This window comes from Triturus cristatus, chromosome 5_1, assembly GCF_964204655.1.
Source record: "Triturus cristatus chromosome 5_1, aTriCri1.1, whole genome shotgun sequence".
Taxonomy (NCBI): domain Eukaryota; kingdom Metazoa; phylum Chordata; class Amphibia; order Caudata; family Salamandridae; genus Triturus; species Triturus cristatus.
Window position 1 is genome coordinate 397534529 of NC_140587.1, and position 20713 is coordinate 397555241.

General features: G+C 42.6%; 1 protein-coding gene across 2 annotated transcripts in view; it reads right to left on the reverse strand.

The window, feature by feature from the left end:
• Positions 1–20713, reverse strand: part of RIMS2 (regulating synaptic membrane exocytosis 2) — a 1922267-nt gene that overhangs the window by 763338 nt on the left and 1138216 nt on the right. For both annotated transcript variants that reach the window (XM_085605119.1, XM_085605120.1), the window contains exons 10-11: positions 18268–18391; positions 10323–10369 (exon numbers count right to left, since the gene is read on the reverse strand). In XM_085605119.1, coding sequence (XP_085461245.1) covers positions 10323–10369; positions 18268–18391 — 171 coding nt within the window. The remainder of the gene's footprint in view (positions 1–10322; positions 10370–18267; positions 18392–20713) is intronic.

Here is a 20713-nt window from a genome sequence, read left to right on the forward strand (position 1 = left end):
GCAACTCTTGACTATGTGAATTTGAATTTATTAAAGTGCTTTCGGCCTGAGGTGTGCCTTGCCCTTTTTGGATAATTCAGAGTTGAGCTGAATAGACCTTGGCTGCATTTAGAGTAGTGGGAGGAGGTTTCCTTGCATCTGAATAGGACCTGAATCCCTTTCAAAATGCTGTCTCCATCCCCTGTGGTAATACTGCACCAGTGAGGACAGAAATGGTTTGAACTGGGCTCAGAGACCCTTGCACATGGAAGAACAAAGACAAAATGGGGTATAAGTAGTGGACTTTAAACGCAAGAACTTTAGATCACTTCTGGACTCAAGGGGAACCTTTGCCAAGAAGAAGAGCTGGAGGTCTGTGAGGAGGAGTACTGCCCCTCTTGCTGTGTGGGGATGGCCTGCATTTGCTGCTTCCGCCAAGGAAATGACAAAGACTGGAACTTTGCTGAAAAACCTGATTGAAGAAGAATCTCCAAGGGCTTGGGTGTGCTGGCCTCCTGTTCTGAAGTCTCAGAGACACAAAGACCTCCCCCCCTGCTCCCCTGAGCTCTACTGCTGAGAGTTCTGACCTGCCAGAAGGTGCCTGTTCCAGTTTTGGGCCTCTGGGGGTGGTTCCTGCTGTTGGGAGCTAGAAGAAACCTACGAGAGGGAAGAAAAACAATCTCAGACGCTGTCAGCAATGCAACTGTGACACCGCGACCTGCACCGAGGCCAGGGGCACCGCTCGTAAAGTGCACGATGCACCACCCAGCCTGCACCACAGCTCTGCTGCCCTTCGACGCCCTTCTACGCCTGCAGTTATCTGCATTCCCGATGCCAGTGCTCGCACCAACTCCGTCACCACCAGCATCCTGTTATCACGGTGCCTATAACCACTGAGGGTGACTCCATGAACTCGCTGACTTCGCATCGCCTCACTGGAACCAATGCCTCATCGCAGACGCTATTGACTTCCCCTGTCCTGGATTCGACACGTTGTCTCCTTGCAGAAATGGTGCCTCCCCCCCACCTCACCCCCTTGGCAGCCAGGGAGCCGGACTCCACCTCGGCACCAACGCCTCACCTTCACGATGCCGTGCATCGTCATAGACTTCGATTTCCTAGGTACTGTTTATTTGCGAGTCTGTGTGACTCTGTGCCCGATGCCGCGCACTTCACAAACGACGCCATACTTTTGATTTATTGCTGTCACAACGTCATAATAGCTCCAGGTGGAGCTATTTGTTTTCTACAAGATTTATTTTGGAAATAACCGTTTTTGAGTGCTATTTTACTACATGTATGTTGGATTTTTTGTTGTTTTGTTCTTGTTGAGTTTAGATAAAGATACTTTATTTTTCTAAACTGATGTAGTGTCAGCTGGCCACCAGGAGTCGTTCCAAAGAGCGGTGTGTCTGCCGGAGATTAGAACTTCTGTTTTGCCGGTGTTGAGTTTCAGGCAGTTGTCTTTCATCCATGTTGCGAAGTTCTCCATGCAGTAGTGAAAGTTAATCTTCGTCAAGGTGGGGTTCGTTGAGAGTGAGCGGACGTGCTGAGTGTCATTGGTGTCGGAGATGATGTTGATGTTGTGCGATCGGACAATGTCTGTGAGAAGAGTCATGTAAATGTTGAAGAGGGTAGGGCTGAAGGATGAGCCTTTGGGTACTCCGCTGATTGTGTGCTTGGGTTGTGAGGTGAAGGGAGGGAGTAGGACTCTCTGGGTGCATCCCGCAAGGCTGGAACCCATCCATCTGAGCGCATCATCTGCAGTTCCAAACTGGCATAGTTGATCGATGAGTGTGTGGTGGCCGATGGTGTTGAAGGCTAAGGAGAGATCCAGGAGGATGAGGGCACGGATTCTCCTCTGGCGAGTAGGGTTCGGCTGTCACTCAGTGCTGGGGTTGGCTCTGAAATCTGATTGGGATGGGTCCTGCGCTTTGTTTCTTTCCAGATGATCAGTGAGTTGGAGATTGATGGCCTTCTCCAGGACTTTGTCAGGGAATGGGAAGAAAATGATGGGACGGTAGTTGTGGAACTCTCTGGGGTCTGCCGAATGTTTCTTGAGGAGCGATTTAATCCCTGCATGCTTCCACGGGTCATGAACGCTGGCTGTAGCTATGGCTGCATTGAGCATGGTGGTGAGCTGGTGGCTGATCTCGCTGCATCCGAGGTTGAAGAGTCTGTGGGGGCAAGGGTTGGTGGGCGCTCCTGTGTGGATGGCATTCATTAGGGTGGTAGTTGTTGGTGAACTGAGTTATTCCCATCCAGTGAGCAGGTGGTTGGTTGTTGATCGGTTGCAGATTAGGGTGGAGGGTTGGGGATCAAAGTTTCTGTAGATGGTTGCTATCTTGTTGTGGAAGTGGTCAGTAAGAGAGTCACAGAGTTCCTGTGAGGAAGGGATGGATTTTTCTGTGGTAGACAGGCAGGTGAACTCTCTGATGATGATTAAGAGTTCCTCGATTTGGCATGAAAGGACCAAGCATATAAACCATTGGTACTTAAGCTGATAGCCGGGGAGACTTGCAAAGTAAAAACAGGCAAGCAAGCATTACCACTGAGAGTGCTCTTGTTAAGCAGTCTGAAGTTTCATGCAAATGTCCCAGTTGAGCCTCAGATATATGCCTATTGCACAGGTTACGTGTCCCGCAAGGTCACTTAACAAAAATGAATAGCTAGTCCACCTTATTTCCAGGTTGCCCTTTGAGCAGGATCTTAGATATTGCATTAGACCTAACCTTGCCATAATGGTTGCAAACCAACATAAAATTTTCCAAATCCTCATTTTCACTGCTAATGCATTTGTCTGTTTTATCTGGGTTGTGTCTGTTTTTTGGTCTTTGTGCAGGATTTTAGACATTGCATTAGACCTAACCTTGCCATAATAGTTGAAAACCAACATAAAATATTCCAAATCCTCTTTTTCACCGCTAAGGCATTTGTCTGTATCATCTGGGTTGTGTCTGTTCTTGGTCTTTGTGCAGGATCTTAGATATTGCATTAGACCTAACCTTGCCATAATGGTTGCAAACCAACATAAAATGTTCCAGGTCCTCCTTTTCACCGCTAAGGCATTTGACTGTATCCTCCAGGTTGTGTCTGTTCTTGGTTGTATTTAGGAGTAGACACCTCCCCATCCCAGCCCCCCCAAAACCGGGCGTATTTAGTGACGTGACAAAAAATGATTTTGAGAAAGAGGTAACCTCATGTTTCATTTTCATCAAATGTCTCTACTACAGCAGTTCTTGACTTTTTGATTTCCATGGGCCCCCACTGGAAGTCTGGGATCACAGCCTAGAAATATTTACAGTTTGAACGTCAAAACAATACACAAATAGCGCCATCAAATATGCAATGTTTTTTAACCCCTTCAGTGCCCCGCCCTTTCCCCCTCCTGTGCCGGGCCTTTCATTAGCGGGCGGGGTCCATGACGAGATAGTCTCGTCATGGACACAGCGCAACCGTGCTCCATGACGAGACTATCTCGTCATGGGCATAGAAGAGGTTAAACCTTAATTTCTTCAAAACTAGTGAACAGATTTACACAAAAACACAAAAAGCACTCTTTCTGGACCAAGATCTAGCTTTGTGTCACATTTGGTGTAAATCCTTTCAGTGGTTTGGGCTGTAGTGGTGTCTAAAGTGCCAATGGAAAAATGAATGGGGAAAATGTGTTTTGGGACTCCCCCATTTTCTCGGCAGCCACTTGACAGATCGCCCTGAAACTTTCCATGCACAAACTAGTTCAAAGGTAGCACTTTTTTGGAAGGTATTGTGGAGATTCATCAAACACGGCAAGCATTATGCAACACAAAGAATGCTATTATAACTACCCAGCGACGACCGCCTCTGGGTAATAAATCTAAATATATATATATATATATATATATATATATATATATATATATATATATATATATATATATATATATATATATATATATATATATATATATATATATATATATATAATTATATATATATATAGAGAGTGAGAGAGAGAAAGAGAGAGATACATAGATGTGTGTGATCAATCTGCTTTATATTTAACAGTTGTGAACTCCGATAGTAGGAGTTGCAGGCCATAGGTTAAGAACCACTGCTTTAATAATGTTTTCTTTTTTTCTTTTTTTTAAATACTTTATTTTTCAGTACATAGCATGTAGGATTTATACATCAATCCACTTAATTAATAATGTAGGAAAAATGGGGGAACACAAATTAAACACAAACTGAATTCCAAATTAAATACATTGTAAAACTTCGCACGCCACATTTCATATGATGGCGCCTCTGATTGGAGCCACATAGAAGCGACACATAATCGGGCAACAGCGGAAGCCATAAATAAAAGATAACGAAAAGGATAGCAGCTCTGAGTGGGTTCAGAAACCTCACCTACACCTACTAGCATTATCTCTTTAGATATACACACATTATCCCCTGTAATTTGTGATAAAAATTCCGAAATGCTCCTTATGAGCTGTTTTAAGACTATACAATCAAAAAATATATGTACAATATCAGCATTCTCCACCGAACACCTAAAACATTTCCCATCGTGGAGCCCACCCCACTTCATCATTTTCACAGGGGTATGATATAAATTAAACAAAGTTTTATAATGTTGGGTACGTAAATTTGCAGTCAGCATGACTTTGGTGGCTATATCTATTGATTGTTGCACATAGGAACCAGTGTTCCCAAATCGATCACGCCACTTTGCCTCATGCATCTCAATATCATCCCGTTGAGTCTCCAACAATATGTCATACAGTACCCCGATCTTAGCTCGTTTAATCAGGGCCTCAATTAAATCGTTGGGTGTCATAGGCATGTATCTACAATGTTTGACAATAAAATCGCGAATTTGCAAAAATTTGAAAAAATCATACTTAGGTAACTCATATTGTTCGACCAAATCTGAGAAAGAAACAATTATCCCTGCCCTATAGATGTCCCCTAGACGTAGTATCCCCTTAACCCTCCAAATATCCATCTTTAGATCCCAAAAGAACGAGGGGAATATTTCCGTAGAGTTGAAAGGCGTATAATAACCTATACGACTTATAGATATAATTTTACATATCGCTTTCCAAGCCTTACGTGCAGCCCAGAATATTTTAAATCGCGTTTTTTTGAAGTAGCTTGGTTCATAAAACTTGACTAAAGCCTCACTCGCCTGAGTCCCCATTAGCATTTGATTTATATTAGGAGCTTCAAATGGTCGCACTTCCATCTCGGTCACCAAATACTACATATTCTGTAATAGACAAACTAAATAATAAAATGTAAAATTCGGGACCCCCCATGCTCCACGACCCAGTGGTAACGACATATATTTTGAAGCACGCCGTGTTTTCTTCTGGCCCCATATAAACCTATCTGCCAGAGACTGAAGTTGTGATAATTGCGACCGCGTCAGCTCTAACGGTACTGTCCTAAAATAATCCATTGTTCTAGGGAGAATACACATTTTTAAAACATTACAGCTCCCAACCATTGATAAATGAAGACACTCAACCTGTTCCAGTTGCCTTTTTGTCAATAGTAATATGTCTGCCCAATTAACTTCAACGATCTCTTGGAGTGACATCCTAATCTTAATACCCAGATATCTCGCTTCTGGTGTTACACGAACTTCTCCAGGACAAAGTTCCTCAGTGCATACAACCTGGGTTTTAGAGATGTTTAACTTATACCCGGCCACTGCACCGAAATATTGAGTCTGGTTCTCAATCCATATCATCAGCGTAAGCAAGGATACGCACTTGGTCCCCCCCACTACCATTGACTGTATATCATTCGTTGTTTCCAGTATTTGAAGCAATTGGTTTATATAAATAGCAAAAAGTAACGGCGAACAGGGGCATCCCTGCCAGGTTCCCCTAGTTCTATATACAAAAGCTGACTCCGTCCCCATTGTACAGATTTTAGCCCGTGGACGTTTATACATGGTTTGAAGCGCTTGCAAAAAACGAGGTCCAAACCCCATCTTTTGCATTGTAGCCCAAAGAAATGACCACGATACGCGGTCAAACGCTTTCTCAGCGTCTAAGAAAATTAAGCCTATATGCTTTTGCTGTACAGTAGCATAATCTAATAGCGCTATCACCCTATGTAAATGATTAACAGTACTCCTACCGGGCAAAAAGCCATGCTGATATCTAGATACCAATGGGGGTATAACCTGCGCCAGCCGAGTTGCAAAATTTTTAGAATATACCTTGCAGTCTGCGTTTATTAATGATATGGGTCTATAGGACCCCGGGAGTCTAGGAGGCTTGTCCTTCTTTTGGAAGATCACAATATCGGCGGCGGCCCAAGACGGTGGAGGGTTCCCGTGCTGGGCCGCTATGAAAGTAGCCAACATATCTTCATATAAAAAAAACTATCCAATATATCTCCAATGGAAGTTTATCAGGCCCAGCCGCTTTCCCTGGCGCTAAACCATACAATGCTGTCTTAAGTTCTATCATAGTAATGGGGGCTTCTAATGCTTCTCGTTCTACTAGCCCGAGCTCAGTTAAGTCAAGATTCTGTAAAAACCTAACTATATTATCATGTTCGACTGGATCTTGAGTATATAACTCCTTATAATAAGAATGGAATACATCCAGTATTCCTGCCGTAGTCTCAACTGTGCCTCCTTTACCATCTTCAAGAATTGCTATCCGCTGGGCGGCTTGTCTACCACGCAATCTCTGAGCTAAACATCTGCCAGTTGCTTCCCCATATTCATATCTTTCTGCCTTACATGTTTTAAATTGAATGGCAATTTCCTGACTCCACACCCCATTGATCTTGGCCTTACAGCGTGCAGTCTTAATTTGTGCTTCTTGGCTATCAACTTTAGCACTGATCGCATGTATGAGTTCCCGCTCAGCTTTCTTTAGGGCCTCAAGCAAACCAAGCATTCTAACCTTCTGTCGTCTCTGCTTAGCCCATCCATAGCTGAGTGTTTCTCCCAACAAGACCATGATTCTGCAAGAGCTGTTGTAGCGCCCTAAATACCTTGGGCTTACGCCCAGTATACTTTACAAAATAAGGATCCCAAGTCTGGTCATCACCATGTATATTGAAGTCTCTGGATAATATCAATGGGGTCCCCCAAAGTGCCAGCTCAACATTAAAAAACTCCAGAGTCTCAACCTCATCCAGATTTGAACCATATACTGTACAGAGCACGATCTTGGTGCCCCCTAGGATACACTCGGTAATGGCCCACCTCCCCAGATTATCCACCTTCTCTCTACCCGTGCCTACCATCCCACGGGCCAGAATCGCTACCTCCCTAATCATGTTAGACTGTCTGGAAGTTGCTAACAGAGTGAAGCCCAACTCGGATAATATCCTACGGCTGGACCAGGGGACATGCGTCTCTTGCAAGCAAAGAATATCTGGATTTATGAGCCGAAGCTCTGCGATGACACGTTTCCTTTTAAGGATACTATTCAACCCGCAAACATTAAATGTACATATACACAGCCTCCTATCTGCCATTACCATGTGGAAATCTTATGGCCATCAATATATAAAAATATGTCCTATCGTTCCTATCGTTCCTACAACACATACTATGTACTGAGTTTTTCCCCTTTAGGAAGTAGCCACCCAACCTCTTACCCCCATGTGACCCTCTACACCCCCCCACCACCACCCAAAAGAACCCCCCTACCCCCAAAACAATCCCCTATCATAGAGGCTTTAGGGCCGATCGCACTGTGATGCTCGGTGAATAGCCCACTTAGTGCTCACCCTTCCCATATCCTTTTTTAAGATATGCAACAGAGAGAGAAGAGAGAAAAAAAAAAAAGGAAAGAAGAGAAATGTTCAATGCCACATTAGTACATTAATACAATCTACACCTTATATATTTTCCTTTTCCCCCTTTTTTCCTTCCTTTCCCCCCTTCCCTTCCCCCCTTCCCCCTTCTAAATCGCCACACAGTCGCCACACAGTCCAACATTGGCTGCCTTGAACTGAGATGGTGCTCCTCATCCCAGAGATTGAAGATATTCTTTAGCCAGGACTGGAGAAGTGAAAAAACTTATCTGGCCCTTGTTAACCGTCTTTAAGGTGGCCGGATGCAATAGGAACACTTGGATGCCTTTTACTTGGAAAGGTGTAATCAACTGCCATAACTGCCATCTTTTTTCCACTGTAAAGTGGCAGTAATCAGGTCTCACCAAGAATTGAGTCCCCTTGCCAGTTCTCCTCTTATCCGGCCTAACCAAATCGTACAATGCCTGCCGGGCCAAGAAATTATTAAGAGAAATCAGACTAGCCCGCGTCTGCTGCGTCGCTTGCCCATTTCTTGCTGGCCGTTGCCGAAACGGAAATCTATGTGCCCGTTGGATTTCATGTGCCCACTTCCATTCCTTAAACTCAGGGAGCGCCACCTCAAACAATTCAACAACAAATTTTCGGACATCTTGCCCCTCAAGTCCTTCCGGCACACCTAAAATGCACAGATTATTACGGCGCAAACGATTTTCCAAATCGGCTAACTTGTCCTGCACATCATCCTTATTGGCTTTTATATCTGCCACTGCATCCATTTGTGTAGCCATCTGATCTTCAAGCAATGATATACGAGTCTCTGCTTCCGCCATTCGCTCAGTAAAATCATTGCAGGTTTTTGCCAACCGCCTAACTGTGTTTTGCAGCTTCCTACAAGCGGTGTGTGTTTTTAGATTCTCTGCCCGTGTTTCTAACCTATGCTCAGAGATAGATCGGTATATTGCTTCCAATGATACTTGGCCTTGTAGTTCTTCCACGGGACCCCCAGTTGACCCCAGATCCAATCCTTCAAACATCTGCTCCCCACCAAAAGGGCTCGCAGTCAGTCATTGTTGTCATCATTGGGCTGGACCACCCAACCTGCGTTTTCTTCCGAACCGTAAGGGGCTCTATAGATGTACTCCCTAAGGATGGTTCCGTATCATGGCTATTATCAATACTGATAGGGGAGGTATCTGGAGACCTCTCTTCCTGCAGTTGGAAGTCCTCCTCCTCATCTACATCTGACTCCTCCGAGTGTTCAGATAATGAATAAAACTCGCTTTCCTTACTGCTAATAGGCTCATTCCTATCCTCCATAACAGCATCATTGACATCATTGCCATCCGTTAGAGCAGGTTAATCAACATTGGCATGAGGCAACTCAGCTGCTTCCACAAACAGATTGCCTTCTCCACGAGGTGAAAAGATCAACTCAGATATGCAAGATTCAGGAGGGGCTAGCGGAGGTGTTGTCAGCTTTTTACCAGCAATCTTTTGAAAAATCTGAGGTATCTTTGGTGTCCCATATGTAAGGCCTTTATCCTGTATGGTAGCTACCGGTGGCGTGCTTCCGAGCATTTCATTTGCACTCTTAGCTGCTAGTGTGCCAACTACAGTCTCCCCAATAGCTCTTGTCTTCCCGCCACAAGCAACTTTTGGAGCCATACTGGATTGCTACTATGCCAAAAAACAGTAAATAATGAATGAATAGCAGGGTAAAATAAAAAATAAAAAATTTCGTTATGAGGAGCTTATTTCCCCAGATGAGCCAAGCGCTGACACACTCCCTCTATAGAATACAGAACAGTTCTCTTACAGTTTTTCTTCTCTTTCTTCTCTCTTCTTTTTGCAGCCTTAATCCAACTCTGAGATCCCTATATCAGAAACGATGTTAGCAAACAAAGCAAGCTGCCTCCTCACACGGCTCCAGCCTATGCGGTAACACAAACTCCGCCCACGCCGCCGAGATCAAACAAGCTGCCTCCACACATGGAACCAAAAGCTTAAAGTGCCGCTCCAGCTTACAGCTTGAAAACAAAAGATTTTATCGGCGGTTATCAGCGATTTTTCACTAATTGCGCGAGTCTCTGCCAGCCAGTCCAAGTAGATTTCAGCATAAGGGAAACACTGCTACCACCGGTACGGCTGCATCAACCACCGGGAAAGGGTGAGCAGACGAGGAGCTCCTCACACACGTCCGAACGGACGCGATCTTGCCTCATGCTTTAATAATGTTTTCAATGTCTCAGAACATATTTGTGATGGGGGAAATATTCAAAGTATAGGAACTGCCAAGAAACCCATACTAGGAACATACCTTAATGGCAAGTTGTGTCTACAAATATAACATTATTGCAACAATAACAAATAAAATCAAGTCATATACTTCTGCTTAGCACATTTGGCTACATAATGTATTGTGTTGAATTGATTATATTTTGTTGAAATGTTTTAAGAAAAGGACAGCATTAACATTTCCTTAGAGAAGTAACATTTCATTGGATACTGCATATTAATAATAACCTCATCACTAATCACCCTTTTCCCACATTCATCAAACTTACTAGATTCCAGTTGTGCATGAGTACTGTCAGGTATCCTGGGTATATCTCTGAAATGACAAAAAAAGTAAATTAAACTGTTTTCTTCTTCAGTAATACTATGCATTCACCCAGTACCATATTATGCAACGGGAACCCTAGCAAGGTCTGATTCACAAAGGCTTTCTAATATATGCTTAACTGCCATTGCTTAATTTGTGCCAGTGCTCAGCATCATTACTTAATTTTTAACACCTGCTCTTATTTATGACAGTCTACCACATGGTAGAGTGGTCTACTTATTTTTGAGCAGAGAACATTAGCAGTGTTTAACATTTCAATAGCTATAAAAAATAACAATACCAGCGCGTCCAGTCAGTTCTTACAACTTTCAGTGGCCTGAGTAGGTCTAAATTATCGCATTTAGAGGTGTGTGATGGTTACTGGGTAGAGTAAGTATTGACATTTGTTACTAATGATAGGACAGTAGTTCTTGCAAATTGCAGTGGTCTGCTGAGAAATATCTCTGGTCCTGGCCTTATTTTTCTTACCAATTAAGCACGGACAACTGCTAATGAGGAGGGAGGATGGCAATTGCTTTGTCTGTGAAAGATTGGTTAAATTTGCTTCTGCCCACTTCATTAAGTTTTTTTAAATGTCAACAACTTCACAAACATCATAAAGTTGGTTAAGAGTTTACAAAAAACAAAGTAGGTTTAGGGATAAAAAAAAACGACTTGTTGCAAGAGATGTGTCAGGTTAAAAACTGTTTATCCCGGAAAAAACCTTGCTAAAAAATCTTTTGGGAGAAATGTTTCACCAATGAAGTCTTTACATCTTCATGAACTTTTAAATCTCCCTGACTGATTTCAAACTTTATGCAAGCAGTTTTCTAATGAGGTCCTAGGTATTTAAAATGTAACTTCAGGTTCTGAAATTATGTTCAAATTTGGAATATCAAACGTTTTAGGACACTGCAAAAATGTTAGATGTACCTAACTTCAGTTGTGAAACAGAGACACAGGGCCATGATTGAGTTTATTGTGAAAACATGTATATTATTTGACAAACAATTGGATCAGGCAACTTTCTTGGCTGCTCTACATGCAAACATGATGCAGTTATGCGATTTCATAAATTGCGAGCTTGTGAGTCACAACGTGCCTATCGTAGCCTATCCAGTAGTCAGGCAGGCCTGGGCACATAGTCAGACTCATGTACTTATCACAGCTCTGTGAGTATTCTCTGCAGCCACTGATGAGTCTCCACAACCCTCACAATCAGGACATATTCCGCGATAGCGTTCTGAAGGCCTACCTCAAGGTCATGATGGGCATTCAGTCACCATGCAAACTTAGAGCATTTCCAAATGTATGCATCAGCAGCTCCCACGTCCCCCTGAAAAAGAGCCAGAAGGTTAGACCTCCTTTGCTCTCAAAAGGGTTACCGGCCAAATACGCTCAGAACCCTATGGACTGTGAAGTTGTGAAATTGCTCCCCTCTTAGGAACTGCACAGCTTCCTCATATTTTGGATTATCGCAGCTGTTCCAGTATGTGGGGTGGGGAGCATTTGCATGGAGCTTAGCCACATACAAAGGAAATCTCCCCAGGTGCACAACAGAAAACAACACCAACACCGTGCTGTGACAGAAAACACACCTTGTTTGCAGTGAACAAGGCAAATGATGGATGCTAAACTGCTATCTGCAATGGTTTAGCTCAAGACTGGTCCTTCGGCCTGCTAGGGTGATAGCTTCTATAATTATTTTTTACCTCAATGCAATATTTTTCATTACTGTTTATAGGGGAATCAGGTCAAACCCGCTTGTGATGATATGAAGTGTTTACTCTGTATTTACAGGTGTTTCGTAGATTCAGATTAGGAAAACCAAACTTTGAATATAAAAAATAGTGTTATTATTTTGCCCATTACGTACTCATCTCTGTCTCATCCCATTTCTTACATAGTGAGGTTTACCTCATGTATCCCGTTAGTGAACAACCTCCCAAGCTATTTTCTATGTCCAATTAAATGAACTCTAACCCCTCTCCCATGACACTTCCTGCTTTTTGTTTTAGTTGTGTAGCCCGTGATCCATCTACAAGCGAAAAGGGGTTGGTATGGCACTCCTTATTTCTCGTTTCATTTATCACTATGAATGTGTGACGGTATTCCACTAGCCAGAATCACGCTGTGCCTTCACTGCGCCATCATTAGAACGAGTGCGTCTTTAGTGCACATTCGTTCAGCATGCAAGTTGTTATAATGATTAGCCTTGTGGGGGTGCTAGATTTTTCAATATGTTAACTTACTATTCCAACTCTAGTATGCGCAACAGTAGGAATGGTGCTAGACTTTCAATCCAACACCATTCCACCAATGAGCCCCCCTAAGGCAAGTCGTTATAACGACTTGCGTTCGTTTTTTTTGCCGATGCTGTTAAGTCACAGCGGGATTCCAGCTTTGGTCTGAAGGACGTTTCCCATCACTATACCTTCTTTATTACAATTTTAATTGGTTAGACTTTTCCCATCCCTTGGCTTGTTGTTTCAAGCAGGGTATATGTTGTAGAGTACACGTTTGTAGGATCCATTCGCCCAGTTTACAGATGCATGCTGTGGTGGTGTCTTGTCAGGCGCGGGTCTTTGATTCTAGTGCATGCAGAGAGACCTTGCTGGTTGCAAGAGCCAAGAATCTGTTCCAGAACAACGACAGTGTCTTTCTCTACATACAGAGACGCCAATGGCTCCATGCTTCAGTATTGATCATTGCATAGTGCAATGGCCAGTGTTTTCAGTTAAAATAAAGGAATGCTGCAGATCAGCCTATCCGGTACATTGGTCCGATTTAAAGATAAAACAAGCATCAACTTATTTTCAAATGAAGAAAGTAAAGTTTTTACTTACAGCAGCATTCTGTTCTACCATTGCTTAAGAAGATATAGAAGAATTTAACGAAAACCCTATTTTCAAGATTGTTTGCCTGTCTGCATTAAAGAATTAAATTAAAGAATAGTTCTGTTGTTTAATCTAATCTTGACACCAATTGTTATTATATTTAAAAAGTGAGGTGCGGGGGAATTCTATGTTTTACAACATTTAGTATGCTTAGAGTTATCTTAGTCACCTATTTTGAGTTAGTTTCTTCCTATATATGATATCTCTGTGTTGGTATCTTCATTGTGTTTTTGACTACTGAGGCGTCAAGATAGGCAAAAATGTGTAGAAAAAAAACATATTTTTCCTTCTCATTCGCCTGAGAAAGACATCGTGCATCGGGTTAAAGGGCAGCCTCACAGTAAGCCTTGCTCTTCCCTGACGATTGACACGAAGTTGCAGGAGATGGTTAGATCACTCTCAGTAGCCTATGCATGATAGAGGGATTCTACCTATCTTTCTCCTCCTTCTTAGGGCTCTTCTCAGTTGTTGGTGCCTTTTACTTCTTCAGCCTCTTGCTGGGCTTCTTAGGATTACGATGAAGAAGAAAGTGGGTTTCCTGAGAGCTTTGAGGCTGCTAGGAAATAATACACTCATAAAAAGGATATGAAACCCATCATTGCCTATTTGTCTTCAAATCTTTAGCTTCCTGCAGATTCCAAGAAGCCTTGTTCTAGTTGTCATTGGTTTCGCAATTTCAGAGAGCTTTGGTACCTAAACTCCCTGTCATCTCTGTCATTCAAAATATGTTACAAAGGAAATAGAGAGACTGTTCCTAGGTTTATGGGTAGAACCGACTAAGGGAGATGTAGAACTTGCCCAGTTCTCTTTCTATTGACCCGCTTTTTAGTGGGCGATTCTCCCTTTTAAATCAGTAGTTTGTGGTAGCTGATATTGTGGACAAAAAAGCTGAAGGTGCTCTAAAGAGGGCGTATGCCAAACTGAATCTTTCAATGAGGTCTGAAATGTATTTAGTCTCTGTCTCTTAGTCATTGATCAAGGACTTTCAATTTCTATACTTTGTTATTCAGGAAGGGGAGGATTTTTCGTAGCTGTTAGCACATATGAAAGTCCAGGATACATTTCTATTTGATTGATATAGTGTTTGATAGTATTACAGCTTCTTCTATACTTCGACTAGTATAGTTATGGATAGATGTCAATTATCTTGGAGGAAATGGAAAGTAGATCCATCTCAAAAGAATTACCTCCTCTTTATGCTCTTTTCAGGTACCAACTTGTTTGGAGAGGAATTGGAGGAAGTATGGAAATCCTTCAAAATCAAAATCATACTCAAAATTTTAAATCCAGACAAAAGGGTTCTGATAAGAAGGTGGTTTTAGGCAAGTACAAGGAAAAAATAACTTATTTTTCTTTTAACAGGTTGAGGTTCCAACTCGGGTCCCACAATAATAATTCCTTTCCTTAACCGCCTGGATCAAAGGGCAGTCCTAAAGAATGTTCCACACCATGCCGGAGGCCTGTGTCAAGATGGGTTTCGCCTTTCTTTTTTCAAGATTGCTGGGTCGCCAGGGTATCTGACAAATTGGCTCTACCGGTGAAATTGTTGGCATACAGGATAACCTTTTCTACGGTTCTTCTGAGTTCCAGATGTGTACTGGCTGCTCTTCCATTGAGCAGAACAAAGAGGGATATTAATAGACAGTGTTTTGACCCTATTCTAGAAAACAGACAATAATTCAGGTCCTGGTAGACTAGTGGGGGTTGGGCTGCTACTCAAGTGTTTTCCTGGTGTAGAAGCTATTGGAAGAATTCAGAATGATCTTAGACTTGAAGGAACTAATAAAATTTATCCCCACAATTAGTTCCCTTCAGCAAGTAATTTCACTGATATCTCAAAGAGATTTGTTGACCAAAAAAGATTTACAGGATGCCTATTTACATATCCCTCTAGCTCTTGCAAGCCAACAGTTTCTCACATTTTTTTACAGGGAAGGAGCATTGGCAGTTTTATGTCCTTCCCTTTGGATTGAAAAGAGAGCCAAGGGTTTTAACAAGGATTCTGGCTTCTTTGATGGCTTTCTTCTACAACAAGACAATAAAGATTTACCCCTACGTCGATAATCTGTAGATCCAGGCCTAGTCCTACTCTATTGCTGTAACCCATAGAAATGAAACCTGCTGAGAGAAGGGGAATTTTGGATTTTTGATAAAGAGGAATAAATCTGTGTTGGTATCCTCACAGGATCTGGATTCCACTGGGGCCGTTTTCATAACAGCTTTGCATGGAGAAATAAATTGTGAACCCATTTGGGTCAAATCCTGAGGAACCAGTCTGCTTCAGTTAGGATATGGCTTAGAGCTCATGGAGACATTGTAACTATGTTTCTTTCTGATCTCCAGTCTTAAACTATTTCCTCCAATGAGGAGACTATGTTGATTTATTTCCTCTTTTTTCCAGCTGCAGCAGCATTCACCATCCACTAGGTTTGCTTTCATCTGGGTTAGGTGACTCTTCACATCCTTCAGCATTGGTCCCCAGATGCAAAGGACTAAGAGATTGTCATTCCAGTACCTCCTATTATCAGGATTCATCTTAGATGGTATATAGAGACATCTGCACTCGATCAAGGAACTCTCTTTGCCTTCTGGTACTAACCACAGATGCCAGCAGTCAGGGTTGGGAAGCAGTTCTGAGGGCATCAACTGCTCAGAGTCTTTGGTCTACTCAGAAGTCCAGTTAGTCGCCCAACATGAGAGAGTTGATGGTGGTGCAGAAAGCTCTTCATGACTTTTTCCCACAGATTAGGGGGTTCAGGCTATTTGATCAGAATGACAATCTGATTACAAAAGCTTACATATACCAATAGTTTGTAACAACATGTCAATCCCTGAACCGGTTAGCCTTTCAGATAATGTCTTGGGTAGAGGTAATTCTGCTTTCCCTAAGGGCGGTTCACATCCAGGGATGTCAAAATATTCAAGTGGACAGGTTAAGTTAGACATTTCCCAATTCACAGGAATTTTCTCTCAATCCTTTGGTCTTTCAGAAACTATGCAGCAGGTGTGAACTTTTGATCACAGAACTGTTTGCGGACCAGTTGAATACACAGGTTTCTCTATACTTCTTCAGGTCAGAGAGTGCTCAGTCACTGGGAATAGACACCCTTATCCAACCATGGCCAAGTGTTCTATATCTCTTTCCTCTGTTTCCCCTCATCTGGAAGGTCTGCTCAGGATTCAGAGGGAGAGGTTGGCTGTCATTCTAGTTGTTCCCTTTTGGCCAAGGAGAACTTGGTTTCCTTCCCCTTCCAAACTCAATGGCAATAGACAAGAAATGGATTCTCCATTTGCCCCCATTCCATTAATTCATCCAGTCCTGACTTTTGTGTCCCTGGTCTGTCTTTGGCTGTCAGCTTGGAGGCTAAAAGGGAGGGTGTTTTAAAGAAGCGTCTTTCTTTGCCTGTCTCCCTTTCTACTCATGCTTCTTGAAAAGAATACACTAGAAGGTCATACAATCCCCACTGGGCATATTTTCATAAAGAGTGTATTATAAATGGTCTGTCATTCCTGGAATGTTCCCCTGAAATGATTTTAGAATTTCTTAAGGAGGGTTTTGACAGGAATTTAGCTGCCTCCACTTTGAGACTTCAATGGTCGGCTATCACAGCCTTTAGATATACCTGGGGTAGCCTTGATACCACTGACAATTTAGTTTCTAGACTGTTTAGGGGATTTTTTATGATTAGGCCAAAGGTAAAGAAGTTTTTCCGCCTTGGAAACCTCCTCTGGTCTTTTCTTTTTTTACTGAGTCCTCCCTTCGAGCCTCTGGAAGAGACTTCAGAGATATTTATATCTCTCAAGATTTTTTTCTTAGTTGCCATAACATTGGTCAGAAGACTAAGGGAGTTAGGTTCCCTTCAGTGCCACTATCCCTACCTAAAAATGTTTGAGGATAGAGTGGTCTTATGTTTAGGACCTACTTTTCTTCCTAATATCAACACACAATTTCACAGAAATCAGGAGATTGTGATTACATCTCATTTAGCTGTGACAATTCCATTGCTTCTCTTGATTTAGTAAGAGCTCTTACTATTTACCTAAAAAGATCCTCTGTTTTTTGGAAATCAGAATTTTTGTTAGTCAATTTTGGTCATGCTAATAGGGGGTGTAAGCCTTCTTGATCTACTCTGGCCATATGGATCAAAACTGCTATTTCCTTAGCTTACAAACATGCCGAAGAAGTTCCTGACAATGTTCAGGCTCATTTAACAAGAGGCATGGTGGAATTTTGGGCTGGATTTTCTATCGCAGACATTTGTGCAGCTGCGATTTAGGCATCTCTGTCTACATTTATCTCTCATTATGGAAGTATTGTAGTCCAGGGTAATGAGTTGAGATTTGGTTACGGTATTATTTTTAAAGCTGCATAACAAAGCTCTTTATAATTAACTGATTTTATCTTTTAGGATAATGTTTCTTCATTTATTGCTTAGTTTGGGGTGTAGATTTCTGGAGTGTTCTGAAAAAAGTACAAGCTCCTTTTAAGGTGGATTAAAGTTGGTTTATTCAAGTACAAAGTTTGCACTCCAGCAACCACACATCCGTGCTCTTCGTCCTTATTCCTCTTCACCTAGAACCCCCAGCACACCATGGAGGTGCATAACAAGCGCTCCATCGTTAACATTCTACAAAGACCCCAGCATGAGATACTACATGTTCTTTGCAATAACATTGAGTTTCACTTCCACATGTTTATTATGTCTTTCTTTTTGCTTCAATATTCAATAAGAAGGCCCATGCTTGGGTATATCCTTACTATGTGATCTTATGCTCGGATTACTTACCGGTAATCTTCATTACTTGATTCTCTTTTCTTCATCCCAGTACCTAGAACCTTCCCTCCCTCCCTTCTTCCTGCCTTATTTATGTTAGGAAAGTAATCGAAAATAATAAGCTACAAAGCACAATTTGTTCAATTGAAATCCAGAACCATTTGTTGATAAATTAATAAATGGCCATGCATATCCATTACCAGATTATCCATAAAAGTGACAAAGTCAAACTTACCCAATGGGTCTGGAAACAACAAGCTCTACTTGGGGCTCTGGTTTGGATTCTAAAATGATGTTATAAACTTCCTCAAATGTTGCACCTTGCAGTAGCCTTCCGTTCCACTCTAGCACTTCATCACCTAAAATGTAAGTAACATTGATTAAATCAGATATAAAAGGCAATCTTCTGAACTACACATTTGATATGATACAGAGCAGAAAAGGGGGGGGGGGGGAGCATCAAAGAATGACAACGTACTACCAATTAATGGTGCAAAACACAGCAACAGTCAACGGCACCTCTCTGTAAAAGTGCTAATTTCTACTTTTAGGAAACTATAAGAAGCAAAAACTAATTTGTAAATACTAAATTTGAAGGGCTAAATGACCCCAAACACCAGCATTTTGAGACCTTCTCCTTGATACTGGCCCTCACCTTATCTGTGAACCTTGCATGTGTGTGCGTACATTTTATTTTTAACAGGTGGACTGTCTCCAGTGTCAATGTCTTGGACACACAGGTGCATGAAGGAGAACAGTGACACGAACTGTCCCAACAACTGGCGGAAGTCACTCTGCTGTTCTGGGGTCAGTGTGGGAGAGGGTGACACCCTCCACTGACCCATCATGTTCCCAGGTAGCCAGGGAGAGGTTCCCTCTATTCTTCCACTCCTTCATCTGTAACCAAGAGCATGCTTACTTCGAACCACTCAAAGTGCTGTCTGAGGCAGTTCACATGGAGCAGAGGCAGTGTGTAAAGCATTTGTGCATGTATACAGTAACACAGTGAAAACACTATAAATGGACACCACACCAGTTTAGAAAAAAAGCAAGTCTTTATCTAAACCAAACAAGACCAAAAACAACAAAAATCCAACATACAATATTGTAAAATAGGTACTTTGCAAGATAACCTTTAAATTGCTTAAATACCCCAAAAACACACATCTTCCGAGTTGGTAGCTCCGTCCGGGTCTACAGACATGCTGAAAACAGTAGACTCTAACAGTTCCAGGCAACCACCTAGGTATGGGTCAACTGCAGCGTTGACAGACTCGTAGACAGTACCTTTTTTGTTGCATCCGATCCCATTGGTACCGGTCGGTCCAGGCAACCGTTGTGGTTGCAATGTGAAGTGAAGTGGTGCAGCGTGCAGTGCAAACAGCGGCTCAGAGGTGGTCGTCAAAACGGCATCGCTGAGACCAGGGTTGTGGTTAAAAGTGCGGCGGTGCCTCCTATGGTGTCTGCAGGACACTAAGCCAGCGAAGGATTCAGTGATGGAGTCGGCTGCTCTCTTCTATGTGGCAACTGAAACCCGCGGTTCCAGCGATGGTGCCCAGATCGATGGTGAAGTCTAAAATGTTCCTGAGACTTCTTGAACAGAAACAGCTACTGCAGGCCAACCCCAGAAAGCACACAGCACTTCTCCTTCAGCTTTCCCAGCTCTTCTCCTTGGCAGAGGGTCCTCTTGAGTCCAGCGTTAATCTAAAAATCTGGGGTCTGGGCCCACTTTTTATAGTCAAAATTCCTTTGTTCTCTTGTGGCAGAGAGTGTCTGTGCTCAGCAAAAACCGTTCTTTCCTCTCTGGCCCAGCTTCCCGGTAGGAGGTGGAGACAGCATTGTCCAAGTCAGACCAGGCCCATTTAGGTGTAAAGGAAATCTCCTCCCCCTACTCTAAATGTAGCACAGTCTATTCAGCCCAGCCCTGACTCACCCTGGAAAGGCAGGACACACCTCACCCCCAAGTGGCTGTCTGAACAGATTGCACATCCCCAGCACCTGTCACTCCAAAGCCAGACAGTCAATACACAACCTAGCAGAAGCACACTGGATGGCTAAGCAAGAAAATACCCACTTTCTAAAAGTGGTATTTTCAAACCAAGAATATAAAAGTCCTCATTACTAAAAGACACATCTTTATATCCGGAGTTCAGGCATACCAAACACCACTTTCCGATCTTGGTCCCATGGGCAGTTATACTTATAAGATGTTATAAGTAAACTCCACATTCTATCCTATGGGACAGATAGCCTTTCAATAGTGAAAAACAAAACTGGCAGTATTTCACTATCAGCACATGCTACACACATCAGGGCCTGTCCTACCTTTCACATACACTACACCCTGCCCACATGGGTACCTTGGGCCTACCTTAGGGGTGACTTACATGTAGGAAAATAGAAGGTTAGGGCCTAGCAAGTGGGTGCACTTGCCAGGTCGACATGGCAGTACTAAACAGCACACAGACACTGCAATGGAAGGTCTGAGAACCCTTTCCAAGGCTGCTTGCATGGGTGGCACAATCAGTGCTGCAGGCCCACTAGCAGCATTTAATTTAAAGGCCATGGTCACACACCGTGCACTGGACTAGGGACTAAGTAGTAAATCAAATAAGCCAATTATGGAACCACTAATCCATGACAACAATTTACAGAGGAAGCACTTGCACTTTGGCACTTAA